This window comes from Mirounga angustirostris, unplaced genomic scaffold (assembly GCF_029215605.1).
Source record: "Mirounga angustirostris isolate CCGP_5_RB_7025 unplaced genomic scaffold, mMirAng1.0.hap1 SCAF_4, whole genome shotgun sequence".
NCBI lineage: Eukaryota > Metazoa > Chordata > Mammalia > Carnivora > Phocidae > Mirounga > Mirounga angustirostris.
In genome coordinates, this window is record NW_026991712.1 from 856348 (window position 1) to 870114 (window position 13767).

Here is a 13767-nt window from a genome sequence, read left to right on the forward strand (position 1 = left end):
CCCCTCCCCTGCAGCACGGCCTGCCCCACCTTGGCCTGGCGCTGCACTGCTCTCCCCATGGTGGCTGGCACCTCCTCTTTCTCCTCTGTTGGCACGTACCGCAACCAGGTGTCCTCCTGGCTCTCTCATGTGTGTTCCTCCTTGGGATTCCGTGCAGCCTCTCTGCTCGGCCACTTGCTCTGGAAGAGCTGAGGAGTAGGAGATCATGGGAGCTGGGGAGGGAGGGTCCCAGGTGGCTCCCTGTGCTGTTCCTCCTGCTTCCTGGTGGGCTCGCCGTCTGGCCTACCTGCGGCCTCCTCTCTGCAGGGCTTGCAGTCCCTTGGGGCTGCACTGCTGCCTCACGTTGGATGCCCCGCCCTGCCCCGCCGGGCTGCAAGAATGGGCCTAGGCCAGGGAGAGGGACCCTGTGGCCAGAGCCAGGCCAGCAGGTGCCCAGCGGGGCTCAGGCAGGGCTGGGTGGCGGGCGCGGCTCGCAAGCCCTGCAAACTGCCTGCTTTGCTCTCTCTCTCTCTCCCTGTCCGTCTGTCTCCATGGCCTGTCTGCGGGAAGAGGGGAGGACGCCTGGGCCTCCTTCCCCAGGCTGGTGAGCACGGTGGGGCCAGGCTGCGCTCGCTGCCCTGAGTGCCCTGGGCGGGTGCACGCTGTCTCCTTCGGCCGGGCTGTGACCTCTGTCGTCCCCCGCCCCCATCCCCTGCCCCGTGCTGTCGGAGTGAACTGTGGTGGTGCCGTGTCCTTTGCGTGCCCCGCGGCCCGCTCCGCGCTCACTGCTCTCTCCGGTTCTCTCCCCCCAACCCGGCCGTGGCCACAGAGGCTGGCTGAGCAGCAGCGGGCAGAGGAGCGGGAGCGGCTGGCCCAGGTGGAGGCCGCGCTGGAGAAGCAGCGGCAGCTGGCCGAGGCGCACGCCCAGGCGAAGGCGCAGGCCGAGCGCGAGGCCCAGGAGCTGCAGCAGCGCATGCAGGAGGAGGTGGCGCGGCGGGAGGAGGCAGCGGTGGACGCGCAGCAGCAGAAGCGGAGCATTCAGGAGGAGCTGCAGCACTTGCGGCAGAGCTCGGAGGCCGAGATCCAGGCGAAGGCCCGACAGGTGGAGGCGGCCGAACGCAGCCGGCTGCGCATCGAGGAGGAGATCCGCGTGGTGCGCCTGCAGCTGGAGGCTACCGAGCGCCAGCGCGGCGGGGCGGAGGGCGAGCTGCAGGCCCTACGCGCGCGGGCTGAGGAGGCCGAGGCACAGAAGCGGCAGGCGCAGGAGGAGGCGGAGCGCCTGCGGCGGCAGGTGCAGGACGAGAGCCAGCGCAAGCGACAGGCGGAGGCCGAGCTGGCCCTGCGCGTCAAGGCGGAGGCCGAGGCGGCCCGGGAAAAGCAGCGGGCCCTGCAGGCGCTGGAGGAGCTGCAGCTCCAGGCGGAGGAAGCGGAGCGGCGCCTCCGGCAGGCGGAGGCCGAGCGGGCACGCCAGGTGCAGGTGGCCCTGGAGACGGCGCAGCGCAGCGCCGAGGTGGAGCTGCAGAGCAAGCGCGCCTCGTTCGCGGAGAAGACAGCGCAGCTGGAGCGCACCCTGCAGGAGGAGCACGTGGCGGTGGCGCAGCTGCGGGAGGAGGCCGCGCGGCAGGCGCAGCGGCAGGCGGAGGCGGAGCGCGCCCGGGAGGAGGCCGAGCGGGAGCTGGAGCGCTGGCGGCTGAAGGCCAACGAGGCGCTGCGCCTGCGGCTGCAGGCGGAGGAGGTGGCGCAGCAGAAAAGCCTGGCGCAGGCGGAGGCAGAGCAGCAGAAGGAGGAGGCGGAGCGCGAGGCCCGGCGCCGCGGCAAGGCGGAGGAGCAGGCCGTGCGGCAGCGGGAGCTGGCCGAGCAGGAGCTGGAGAAGCAGCGGCAGCTGGCGGAGGGCACCGCCCAGCAGCGCCTGGCGGCGGAGCAGGAGCTGATCCGGCTGCGGGCCGGCACCGAGCAGGGGGAGCAGCAGCGGCAGCTCCTGGAGGAGGCGCTGGCGCGGCTGCAGCGCGAGGCGACCGCGGCTGCGCAGAAGCGCCAGGAGCTGGAGGCGGAGCTGGCGACGGTGCGCGCGGAGATGGAGGTGCTGCTGGCCAGCAAGGCGCGCGCCGAGGAGGAGTCGCGCTCCACCAGCGAGAAGTCCAAGCAGCGGCTGGAGGCCGAGGCCAGCCGCTTCCGCGAGTTGGCCGAGGAGGCCGCTCGCCTGCGCGCCCTGGCCGAGGAGACCAAGCGGCAGCGGCAGCTGGCTGAGGAGGACGCGGCGCGGCAGCGGGCGGAGGCGGAGCGGGTGCTGGCCGAGAAGCTGGCCGCCATCAGCGAGGCCACGCGGCTCAAGACCGAGGCAGAGATCGCGCTCAAGGAGAAGGAGGCGGAGAACGAGCGTCTGCGGCGGCTGGCGGAGGACGAGGCCTTCCAGCGGCGGCGGCTGGAGGAGCAGGCGGCCCAGCACAAGGCGGACATCGAGGAGCGGCTGATGCAGCTGCGGAAGGCGTCCGACAGCGAGCTGGAGCGGCAGAAGGGGCTGGTGGAGGACACGCTGCGGCAGCGGCGGCAGGTGGAGGAGGAGATCCTGGCCCTCAAGGCGAGCTTTGAGAAGGCGGCCGCCGGCAAGGCGGAGCTGGAGCTGGAGCTGGGGCGCATCCGCGGCAGTGCCGAGGACACGCTGCGCAGCAAGGAGCAGGCTGAGCGGGAGGCTGCGCGGCAGCGGCAGCTGGCGGCCGAGGAGGAGCAGCGGCGCCGCGAGGCTGAGGAGCGTGTGCAGAAGAGCCTGGTGGCGGAGGAGGAGGCCGCGCGGCAGCGCAAGTTGGCGCTGGAGGAGGTGGAGCGGCTCAAGGCCAAGGTGGAGGAGGCGCGGCGCCTGCGCGAGCGGGCAGAGCAGGAGTCGGCGCGGCAGCTGCAGCTGGCCCAGGAGGCCGCCCAGAAGCGGCTGCAGGCGGAGGAGAAGGCGCACGCCTTTGCGGTGCAGCAGAAGGAACAGGAGCTGCAGCAGACGCTCCAGCAGGAGCAGAGCATGCTGGAGCGGCTGCGCGGCGAGGCAGAGGCCGCGCGGCGGGCGGCCGAGGAGGCGGAGGAGGCCCGGGAGCGCGCCGAGGTGGAGGCGGCTCAGTCCCGGCAGCAGGTGGAAGAGGCCGAGCGGCTGAAGCAGTTGGCGGAAGAGCAGGCGCGGGCCCGGGCGCAGGCGCAGGCTGCCGCGGAGAAGCTGCGCAAGGAGGCGGAGCAGGAGGCGGCCCGGCGGGCGCAGGCCGAGCAGGCGGCTTTGAAGCAGAAGCAGGCGGCTGACGCCGAGATGGAAAAGCACAAGAAATTTGCGGAGCAGACTCTGCGGCAGAAGGCACAGGTGGAGCAGGAACTGACCGCCCTGCGGCTGCAGCTGGAGGAGACTGACCACCAGAAGGGCATCTTGGACGAGGAGCTGCAGCGGCTCAAGGCGGAGGTGATGGAGGCAGCCCGGCAGCGCAGCCAGGTGGAGGAGGAGCTCTTCTCCGTGCGCGTGCAGATGGAGGAGCTGAGCAAGCTCAAGGCGCGCATCGAGGCGGAGAACCGGGCGCTCATCTTGCGTGACAAGGACAACACCCAGCGCTTCCTGCAGGAGGAGGCCGAGAAGATGAAGCAGGTTGCGGAGGAGGCGGCCCGGCTGAGCGTGGCAGCCCAGGAGGCGGCCCGGCTGCGGCAGCTGGCCGAGGAGGACCTGGCGCAACAGCGGGCCCTGGCTGAAAAGATGCTCAAGGAGAAGATGCAGGCGGTGCAGGAGGCCACGCGCCTCAAGGCCGAGGCGGAGCTGCTGCAGCAGCAGAAGGAGCTCGCGCAGGAGCAGGCCCGGCAGCTGCAGGAGGACAAGGAGCAGATGGCGCAGCAGCTGGTGCAGGAGACACAGGGCTTCCAGCGGACTTTGGAGCTGGAGCGGCAGCGGCAGCTGGAGATGAGCGCGGAGGCCGAGCGCCTCAAGCTTCGCGTGGCCGAGATGAGCCAGGCGCAGGCCCGTGCCGAGGAGGATGCCCAGCGCTTCCGCAGACAGGCCGAGGAGATCGGCGAGAAGCTGCACCGCACTGAGCTCGCCACGCAGGAGAAGGTGACGCTGGTTCACACGCTCGAGGTCCAGCGGCAGCAGAGTGACCATGACGCCGAGCGCCTCCGAGCGGCCATTGCTGAGCTGGAGCGTGAGAAGGAGAAGCTCCAGGAGGAGGCCATGTTGCTGCAGCAGAAGTCCGAGGAGGTACCGGCCTGCCCTCCACGAGCAAGTGGGTGGGCCCGGGTGGGGGCCCCCGGTGCCCCTGACTGTCCCCCCCTCTCTCTCCAGATGCAGGTGGTGCAGCAGGAGCAGCTGCTGCAGGAGACGCGGGCGCTGCAGCAGAGCTTCCTGTCGGAGAAGGACCGCCTGCTGCAGCGGGAGCACTCCATCGAGCAGGAGAAGGCCAAGCTGGAGCAGCTGTTCCAGGACGAGGTGGCCAAGGCGCAGCAGCTGCGCGAGGAGCAGCAGCGGCAGCAGCAGCAGATGGCGCAGGAGAGGCAGTGGCTGGTGGCCAGCATGGAGGAGGCCCTGCAGCGCCAGCGCGACGCGGAGGAGGGCGTGCGGCGCAAGCAGGAGGAGCTGCAGCAGCTGGAGCAGCAGCGTCAGCAGCAGGAGAAGCTGCTGGCCGAGGAGAACCGGCGGCTGCGCGAGCGGCTGCAGCGCCTGGAGGAGGAGCACCGGGCCGCGGTGGCGCATTCCGAGGAGGTCGCTGCCTCGCAGGCCGTGGCCGCCAAAGCCCTGCCCAACGGCCGGGACGCGCCTGACGGCCCAGCCGCGGAGGTGGAGCACGAGCACGCGTTTGACGGGCTGCGGCGGAAGGTGCCGGCCCAGCGGCTGCAGGAGGTTGGCGTCCTGAGCTCGGAGGAGCTGCAGCGGCTGGCCGAGGGCCACACAACAGTGGCTGAGCTTGCCCAGCGGGAGGACGTGCGCCGGTACCTGCGGGGCCGCAGTGGCATCGCCGGGCTGCTGCTGAAGCCCACCAACGAGAAGCTGAGCGTCTATGCGGCCCTCCAGCGGCAGCTGCTGAGCCCGGGCACGGCGCTCATCCTGCTCGAGGCTCAGGCTGCCTCCGGCTTCCTCCTGGACCCCGTGCAGAATCGGCGGCTGACTGTCAACGAGGCCGTGAAGGAAGGCGTGGTGGGCCCCGAGCTGCACCACAAGCTGCTGTCGGCCGAGCGCGCCGTCACCGGCTACAAGGACCCCTATACCGGGGAGCAGATCTCCCTCTTCCAGGCCATGAAGAAGGACCTCGTCGTCCGCGACCACGGCGTCCGCCTGCTGGAGGCCCAGATCGCCACGGGCGGCATCATCGACCCCGTGCACAGCCACCGGCTGCCCGTGGACGTGGCCTACCGGCGTGGCTACTTCGACGAGGAGATGAGCCGCGTCCTGGCGGACCCGAGCGACGACACCAAGGGCTTCTTCGACCCCAACACGCACGAGAACCTCACGTACCTGCAGCTGCTGGAGCGCTGTGTGGAGGACCCCGAGACGGGGCTGCGCCTGCTGCCTCTCACCGATCAGGCCGCCAGGGGCGGTGAGCTGGTCTACACAGACTCGGAGGCTCGGGACGTGTTCGAGAAAGCCACCGTGTCAGCGCCATTTGGCAAGTTCCGGGGCAGGACAGTGACCATCTGGGAGCTCATCAACTCCGAGTACTTCACGGCGGAGCAGCGGCGGGACCTGCTGAGGCAGTTTCGCACGGGCAAGGTCACCGTGGAGAAGATCATCAAGATCGTCATCACCGTGGTGGAGGAGCACGAGCAGAAGGACCAGCTCTGCTTCGAGGGCCTGCGCGCCCTGGTGCCTGCCGCTGAGCTGCTGGAGAGCGGGGTCATCGACCGCGACCTCTACCACCAGCTGCAGCGGGGCGAGCGCTCAGTGCGAGAGGTGGCGGAGGTGGGTGCCGTGCGGCGGGCTCTGCGGGGCACCAACGTCATCGCGGGGGTGTGGCTGGAGGAGGCGGGGCAGAAGCTGAGCATCTACGAGGCCCTGAAGAAAGATCTCCTGCCTCCAGAGGTGGCCGTGGCTCTCCTGGAGGCCCAGGCCGGCACCGGCCACATCATTGACCCCGCCACGAGCGCCCGGCTCACCGTGGACGAGGCGGTACGTGCCGGCCTGGTGGGGCCTGAGCTGCACGAGAAGTTGCTGTCGGCCGAGAAGGCTGTCACTGGCTACAAGGACCCCTACTCGGGGCAGAGCGTCTCCCTGTTCCAGGCCCTGAAGAAGGGCCTCATCCCAAGGGAGCAGGGCCTGCGTCTGCTCGATGCCCAGTTGTCCACAGGTGGCATCGTGGACCCGAGCAAGAGCCACCGTGTGCCCGTGGACGTTGCCTGTGCCCGCGGCTACCTGGACGAGGAGACCAGCCGAGCCCTGTCGGCCCCCAGAGATGAAGCCAAGACTTACCGTGACCCCGGGTCGCAGGAGCCGGTCACCTACAGCCAGCTCCAACAGCAGTGCCGGCCCGACCAGCTGACGGGGCTGAGCCTGCTGCCACTGTCGGAGAAGGCCGCCCAGGCCCGGCGCGAGGGGCTCTGCTCCGAGCTGCAGGCCCGTGAGACCTTTCAGAAGACCGCCGTGGAGGTACCCGTGGGCATCTTCAAGGGCAGGACAGTGACGGTGTGGGAGCTGCTCAGCTCCGAGTACTTCACGGTGGAGCAGAGAGAGGAGTTGCTGCGGCAGTTTCGGACGGGCACGGTCACTGTGGAGAAGATCATCAAGATCCTCATCACCATCGTGGAAGAGGTTGAGACCGTGCGGCAGGAGAGGCTGTCTTTCAGTGGCCTCCGCACCCCGGTGCCAGCCAGCGAGCTCGTGGCCTCCGGGGTCATCAGCAGGACCCAGTTCGAGCAGCTCAAGGATGGCAAGACTTCGGTGAAGGACCTGTCGGAGTTGAGCTCCGTGCGGACGCTGCTGCAGGGCAGCGGGTGCCTGGCCGGCATCTACCTTGAGGACTCCAAGGAGAAGGTGACCATCTACCAGGCCATGCAGCGAGGCCTGCTCAGGCCCAGCACAGCCACTCTCCTGCTCGAGGCCCAGGCGGCCACCGGCTTTCTGGTGGACCCTGTGCGGAACCAGCGCTTATATGTCCACGAGGCTGTGAAGGCAGGTGTTGTGGGCCCCGAGCTGCACGAGAAGTTGCTGTCGGCCGAGAAGGCCGTCACTGGCTACAAGGACCCCTACTCAGGCAACACCATCTCCCTCTTCCAGGCCATGAAGAAGGGCCTGGTCCTTAGGGACCACGGCATCCGCCTGCTGGAGGCCCAGATCGCCACGGGCGGCATCATCGACCCCGTGCACAGCCACCGGCTGCCCGTGGACGTGGCCTGCCGGCGTGGCTACTTCGACGAGGAGATGAGCCGCGTCCTGGCGGACCCGAGCGACGACACCAAGGGCTTCTTCGACCCCAACACGCACGAGAACCTCACGTACCTGCAGCTGTTGGAGCGCTGTGTGGAGGACCCCGAGACGGGGCTGCGCCTGCTGCCCCTGAAAGGCTCCGAGAAGGCAGAGATGGTGGAGACCACACAGCTGTACACCGAGGAGGAGACCCGCAGAGCGTTCGAGGAGACTCAGATAGACATCCCCGGCGGCGGCGGCCGCGGCGGCTCCACTATGTCCTTGTGGGAGGTGATGCAGTCAGACCTGATCCCAGAGGAGCAGCGCACCCGGCTCATGGCTGACTTCCAGGCCGGCCGGGTGACCAAGGAGCGCATGATCATCATCATCATCGAGATCATCGAGAAGACAGAGATCGTGCGCCAGCAGAACCTGGCTTCCTACGACTACATGCGCCGCCGCCTCACCGCCGAGGACCTCTATGAGGCCCGGATCATCTCCCGCGAGACGTACAGCCTCCTCCGGGAGGGCGCCAAGAGCCTCCGAGAGGTGCTGGAGGAGGAGTCAGCCGCACGCTACCTCTACGGCACGGGCTGTGTGGCTGGCGTCTACCTGCCGGGCTCTAGGCAGACGCTCACCATCTACCAGGCCCTCAAGAAAGGCCTGCTGAGCGCCGAGGTGGCCCGCTTGCTGCTGGAGGCACAGGCGGCCACAGGCTTCCTCCTGGAGCCCGTGAAGGGCGAGCGGCTGACCGTGGACGAAGCTGTGCGGAAGGGCCTGGTGGGCCCCGAGCTGCACGACCGGCTGCTCTCGGCGGAGCGGGCTGTGACCGGTTATCGTGACCCCTATACGGAGCAGACGATCTCGCTCTTCCAGGCCATGAAGAAGGACCTGATCCCCGAGGAGGAGGCCCTGCGGCTGCTGGACGCCCAGCTGGCCACGGGTGGCATCGTCGACCCGCGCCTGGGCTTCCGTCTCCCCCTGGAGGTGGCCTACCAGCGTGGCTACCTCCACAAGGACACGTACGACCGGCTGTCGGAGCCCAGCGAGGTGCGCAGCTACCTGGACCCCTGCGCGGACGAGCGTCTCAGCTACACGCAGCTGCTCCGGAGGTGCCGCCCCCACGAGGCCAGCGGCCAGCGCCTCCTGCCCCTTTCGGACGCCCGCAGGCTGACCTTCCGCGGCCTGCGCAAGCAGGTCACGGTGGAAGAGCTGGTGCGCTCGCAGGTCATGGACGAGGCTACGGCGCTGCGGCTGCAGGAGGGCCTGGCCTCCGTGGAGGAGGTCACCCAGAACCTGCAGAAGTTCCTTGAGGGCACTAGCTGCATTGCTGGTGTCTTCGTGGATGCCACCAAGGAGCGGCTGTCCGTGTACCAGGCCATGAAGAAAGGCATCATCCGCCCTGGCACGGCCTTCGAGCTCCTGGAAGCACAGGCGGCCACCGGCTACGTCATCGACCCCATCAAGGGGCTCAAGCTGACCGTGGAGGAGGCCGTGCGCATGGGCATCGTGGGCCCCGAGTTCAAGGACAAACTGCTGTCGGCCGAGCGCGCCGTCACCGGCTACAAGGACCCCTACTCTGGGAAGCTCATCTCCCTCTTCCAGGCCATGAAGAAGGGCCTGATCTTGAAGGACCACGGCATCCGCCTGCTGGAGGCCCAGATCGCCACGGGCGGCATCATCGACCCCGAGGAGAGCCACCGGCTGCCCGTGGAGGTGGCCTACAAGCGTGGCCTCTTCGACGAGGAGATGAACGAGATCCTGACGGACCCGAGCGACGACACCAAGGGCTTCTTTGACCCCAACACGGAGGAGAATCTCACGTACCTGCAGCTGATGGAGCGCTGCATCACGGACCCCCAGACGGGCCTGTGCCTGCTGCCCTTGAAGGAGAGGAAGCGGGAGCGGAAGACGTCCTCCAAGTCCTCGGTGCGCAAGCGCCGCGTGGTGATCGTGGACCCGGAGACGGGCAAGGAGATGTCTGTGTACGAGGCCTACCGCAAGGGCCTCATCGACCACCAGACGTACCTGGAGCTGTCCGAGCAGGAGTGCGAGTGGGAGGAGATCACCACCTCCTCCTCGGACGGCGTGGTCAAGTCCATGATCATCGACCGCCGCTCGGGCCGCCAGTACGACATCGACGAGGCCATTGCCAGGAGCCTGATTGACCGCTCGGCTCTGGATCAGTACCGTGCCGGCACTCTCTCCATCACGGAGTTCGCAGACATGCTCTCGGGCAGCGCCGGCGGCTTCCGCTCCCGCTCGTCCTCTGTGGGGTCCTCGTCGTCCTACCCCATCAGCCCTGCAGCCTCCAGGACCCAGGGGACCTCCTGGTCGGACCCCACGGAGGAGACGGGCCCTGTGGCCGGCATCCTGGACACGGAGACTCTGGAGAAGGTGTCCATCACAGAGGCCATGCACCGCAACCTGGTGGACAACATCACGGGGCAGCGGCTGCTGGAGGCCCAGGCCTGCACGGGGGGCATCATCGACCCCAGCACCGGCGAGCGCTTCCCCGTCACGGACGCTGTCAACAAGGGCCTGGTGGACAAGATCATGGTGGACCGCATCAACCTGGCTCAGAAAGCCTTCTGCGGCTTCGAGGACCCGCGCACCAAGACCAAGATGTCGGCCGCTCAGGCCCTGAAGAAGGGCTGGCTCTACTACGAGGCGGGCCAGCGGTTCCTGGAGGTGCAGTACCTGACCGGCGGCCTGATCGAGCCCGATGCCGCAGGCCGCGTGCCCCTGGATGAGGCCCTGCAGCGCGGCATGGTGGACGCCCGAACCGCCCAGAAGCTGCGAGACGTGGGCGCCTACTCCAAGTACCTCACCTGCCCCAAGACCAAGCTCAAGATCTCCTACAAGGACGCGCTGGACCGCAGCATGGTGGAGGAGGGCACGGGGCTGCGGCTGCTGGAGGCGGCCGCCCAGTCCAGCAAGGGCTACTACAGCCCCTACAGCGTCAGCGGCTCGGGCTCCACGGCCGGGTCGCGCTCTGGCTCGCGCACCGGGTCGCGGGCCGGCTCCCGCCGAGGGAGCTTCGACGCCACCAGCTCCGGCTTCTCCGTGACCTTCTCTTCGTCTTCCTACTCTTCCTCAGGCTATGGCCGCCGCTATGCCTCAGGGCCTGCGTCCTCCCTGGGGGGCCCCGAGTCTGCAGTGGCCTGATCCGCTGCCCGCGCCCTGCCTCCCGCTCTGCATGTGGCCAGGTTCCCCGCCCAGGCGTTGAGGCGTTGGGGTCTTTCACGTCTAAAGGTGTCTTCCTCCCAAGCGGTGCCTAAAGTTTAACCAAAAAAAACCCAGACTAACGTATTAATATCTGTTTGCTGTCCAGACAGCCTGTGTCTTGGGGGATGGGGCCGGGCCGGCCTCTCGGACCACCTCATCCTGCAGGCCTCCCTGCTCCTGTCTACCTGCCACTCACCACAGCCAGGTGCCTTGGAGGGTCCCGAGCCAGGCCCCCAGGCCAGCCCTCCTCTGTCTTCAGGGAGGGTCTTCTCTGGGCCGGGTTCCCCCAGCCCTGCTCGCTGGGCTCCCTGACACCCAACCACCAGTCCTAGCTGCTCGGGGAAGCAGGGGTGGGCCCCCATCACAAGCAGAGCCCTCAGGACCAGCTTTCTTTCCTGTTTCCAGGACTGACTTCCGCGTTCGGCGGGCCTTGCTGGGGAGGGTGGGGGGTCCTGGGTCAGCCGTCTCTTCCAGCCTGCCTGGAGAAGCGCCTTCCCCACGGGAAGATGAGGGTCCAGTCTGCAGAGCCAGCTGGTCCCTGCCACGTTGCAGACTCTGCCCCCAGCCCCCAGCCCCTGACACTCTGCCAAGACCCCAGGCCTCTGGCTTCTGCCTTCCAGCCTCAGCCCCCTAGTAAGTGCCTTCAGTGTCCTCCCTCCCACCCCAGGCCCCAAGGACCCAGATCTGGGGTGGGAGGTAGACCCTCTGGTGAGACTCCCCATGGCCCAGCTCTCGGGCACGCCAGCCCCGGGCCAGGCCGGGTGTGGCTGGGGCTTCTGCAGGGCTCTGCTCCCCTGTGGCCCCACCCTGGGTGCTTCCTGCCTGTCTCTTCAAGGGAGACTGCTCCCTCTGTTTGGCCCCGGGGATGGGCCGCCCAGCCCAGGGCCAGCCCCTCCTGTCCCACCTTGGTGCCCCCGCTCCCCCGCCTCCACCCTCTGACTAAGCTTTGCATGTTTCACTAACCCAGGCAGGCGGCGGGTGGAGGCACCAGGCTTCCGGCTGCCTCCGTGAGGGCAGAACACTAACCTGACCATGGGTGGGTCTGCAGTGCTCACCCCAATAAAAGCAATTCCAACCTTCCTGTGCGTCCTGCTTTGCTTTTTTGTTCTGGGGTCCGGTGTGGGGGTTGGGTGGAGGCTGCTGCCTGAGGCTCGGAGCTTGGCCAGGGGCAGAGGAGCAGGGCCTCGGGGAAGATGCTGGCCTGAGGCTGCATGTCTCAGGGAAGAGAGAGCCAGACTGAGCAGCAGCCTGGTGGAGGCCAGCCCGCTGAGGCCTGCTCCAGGAGGGCCCTCAGCCCCTGCCGCTGGTCCGGCGGCCTCCTGACACTCTGCCAGGCCCCTAAGGCTCCGTTCACGGCTGCAACTTACCTCTGAGGTCGGGGCTCCATGCTCCCGTATCAGCTCACTTCGGCTGCGCCCCCCCGGGGCCCATCGTTTGGAGGGAGCAGCGTGACCGCCCAGCTAAGTTGGTTCCTGTTGGCGAAAGGTAATGCTCCAGAGGCGGACGCAGTCGTGAGTCTCAGCAGCTGGGCCTCCGCTGCAGTCCGTCCACCCCTGTCCCTCCAGGCCCACACAGCGGCCCTCACGCCTGCCGGAGCCCAGCTTCCTGGGTTCTTTCTGGGAAAACCTACGAGAGCAAGGTTGAGTGGGGCCAACTACAGCCCCACTGAGCCACTGGCCCTGAGGCTGTGACCGATGCTCATCTGCCTGCTTTGCCCAGAGTGGGGGCAGCTGACCGAGACCCCTGTCCCTGGGGGTCTGAATCCTGGTGACCGGGTCCTTGTCAGGCTCTGCTCTTCCAGTTACAACAGGGCTGTGGAAATACCAGATGCCATGACAGGGCCGTCCCTGCCACGGTGGCCCCCGTTGACTGCTAGGCTCCTGCAAGGAGCTGCCGTGGCCAGGAGGCAGCCACAGTGAGCCGAGTGAGTGGGACACTTGTCACTGCCCTGGGTAGCGGTTCCCGGGCGCTGACCCTCCTGGGAGCCGGGACTGACGGTTTCTCACAGCCTACCGTCGCAGGCCCGAGAAGTGCACAGGCCCCGGTGGGTCCCTGGGAGCGTGGTGGGTGGGCCACTTCTTCCACTCCTTGGTTCCCAGACCCAGACGGCCCGTCAACTGGGACCATCGACTCAAGGAAATAGCCACGTCCCGGGCTGTAGTCCCGGGTGGCGTCCAACCTTCTGCCAGGCCAGCTGCATCTGAGGGGTGGTATCCCGGGTGGTCCTGGGCCCTGCTGCACACCCTTGCTGGAAGGGGGTGTGAGCGCCGAGGCCGCGTCCCGCAGAAGCGCACCCTGCCTGCCGAGACCGAAGCGCCGGGAACACAAGTCCGAGGTGAAGAATCCCCACTGAGCTGCTGGCTGGCGCTGGTCTGGGGTCTCTGCGGCGGGGGCCTGAGGGGCAGCGTCACACACGAGGCACCTGAGCGGCTGGGCTGGCCTGGGAGAGGAGCCTGTCTGCACCTGGGCCGCTTGGGTCGTGAGCCTGCGCGGGAGCCCTGGTGGCCAGTGTCCGCCTGCCAAGCCATCCTGCCCACCGGTGGCTTGGCGGATGCGGGCGCTCAGCACAAGACCAGGCTCCCTGTGCCCATCAGCACCTCCTTCCCCAGGCCCCTGTCCCAGCCCCTCGGGCCCTGGGGAGCCCTCCACACCATTCCCCCACCCCGCCCGGCCGCGAGTCCCCGTGGGCCCCAACCATGAGCTGCTCTCCTTCCCAGTGTGGCAGCCACTCAGGCCAGGCGTTTCCCTCACGGCTTCCGAGCGGGGCTGTGGTCTGGTGGGCCCAGCGTCCCGTACCCGCCCTCGTGAACCAGGCACGGGTTGGCCTCTATCACCTCACCACTGGGAGCCTCCCCAAGGCCGAGTGTGGCTGTGGTGGGTGACAGAGTCCGGGCCGCCCGCCGGGTAGTCCTCCGGCCCTGTGTGAGCCTCAGCCCGGGGGTCCGCTCCACCTGGCCCTGGACCCGCGCTGAGCCCGCCCACCTCCCGGCAGCTCCTGCTGGAAGCCAGGTGCACGGTCACGGCTGCCCCTGGCCAGATGCCGCGTCTCTACCGAGTCATCCTCTGTCGCAGACCCTCCGGCCTCGCCCCGGGACGTAGGGTCTTTGTGACGGTTGTCCTGTGCCGTCTTGCTGGAGACCCCGCGACACATTCTTACCACCTGCTGCAGGTGCGTCTGGCACGTGGCCTCAGTGGCGGGACCTTTCCAGCCGTGT

The 13767-nt window shown here is 68.4% G+C and overlaps 1 protein-coding gene across 19 annotated transcripts in view; it reads left to right on the forward strand.

Moving 5' to 3' along the window:
* Positions 1-11631, forward strand: part of PLEC (plectin) — a 56224-nt gene extending 44593 nt beyond the window's left edge. For 18 of the 19 annotated variants that reach the window (XM_064587724.1, XM_064587725.1, XM_064587723.1 and 15 more), the window contains 2 exons: positions 809-4189; positions 4274-11631. In XM_064587724.1, coding sequence (XP_064443794.1) covers positions 809-4189; positions 4274-10492 — 9600 coding nt within the window. In that variant the 3' untranslated portion in view covers positions 10493-11631. The remainder of the gene's footprint in view (positions 1-808; positions 4190-4273) is intronic. The other variant, XM_064587740.1, reaches the window with a different exon arrangement.
* Positions 11632-13767: the final 2136 nt, after the last annotated feature.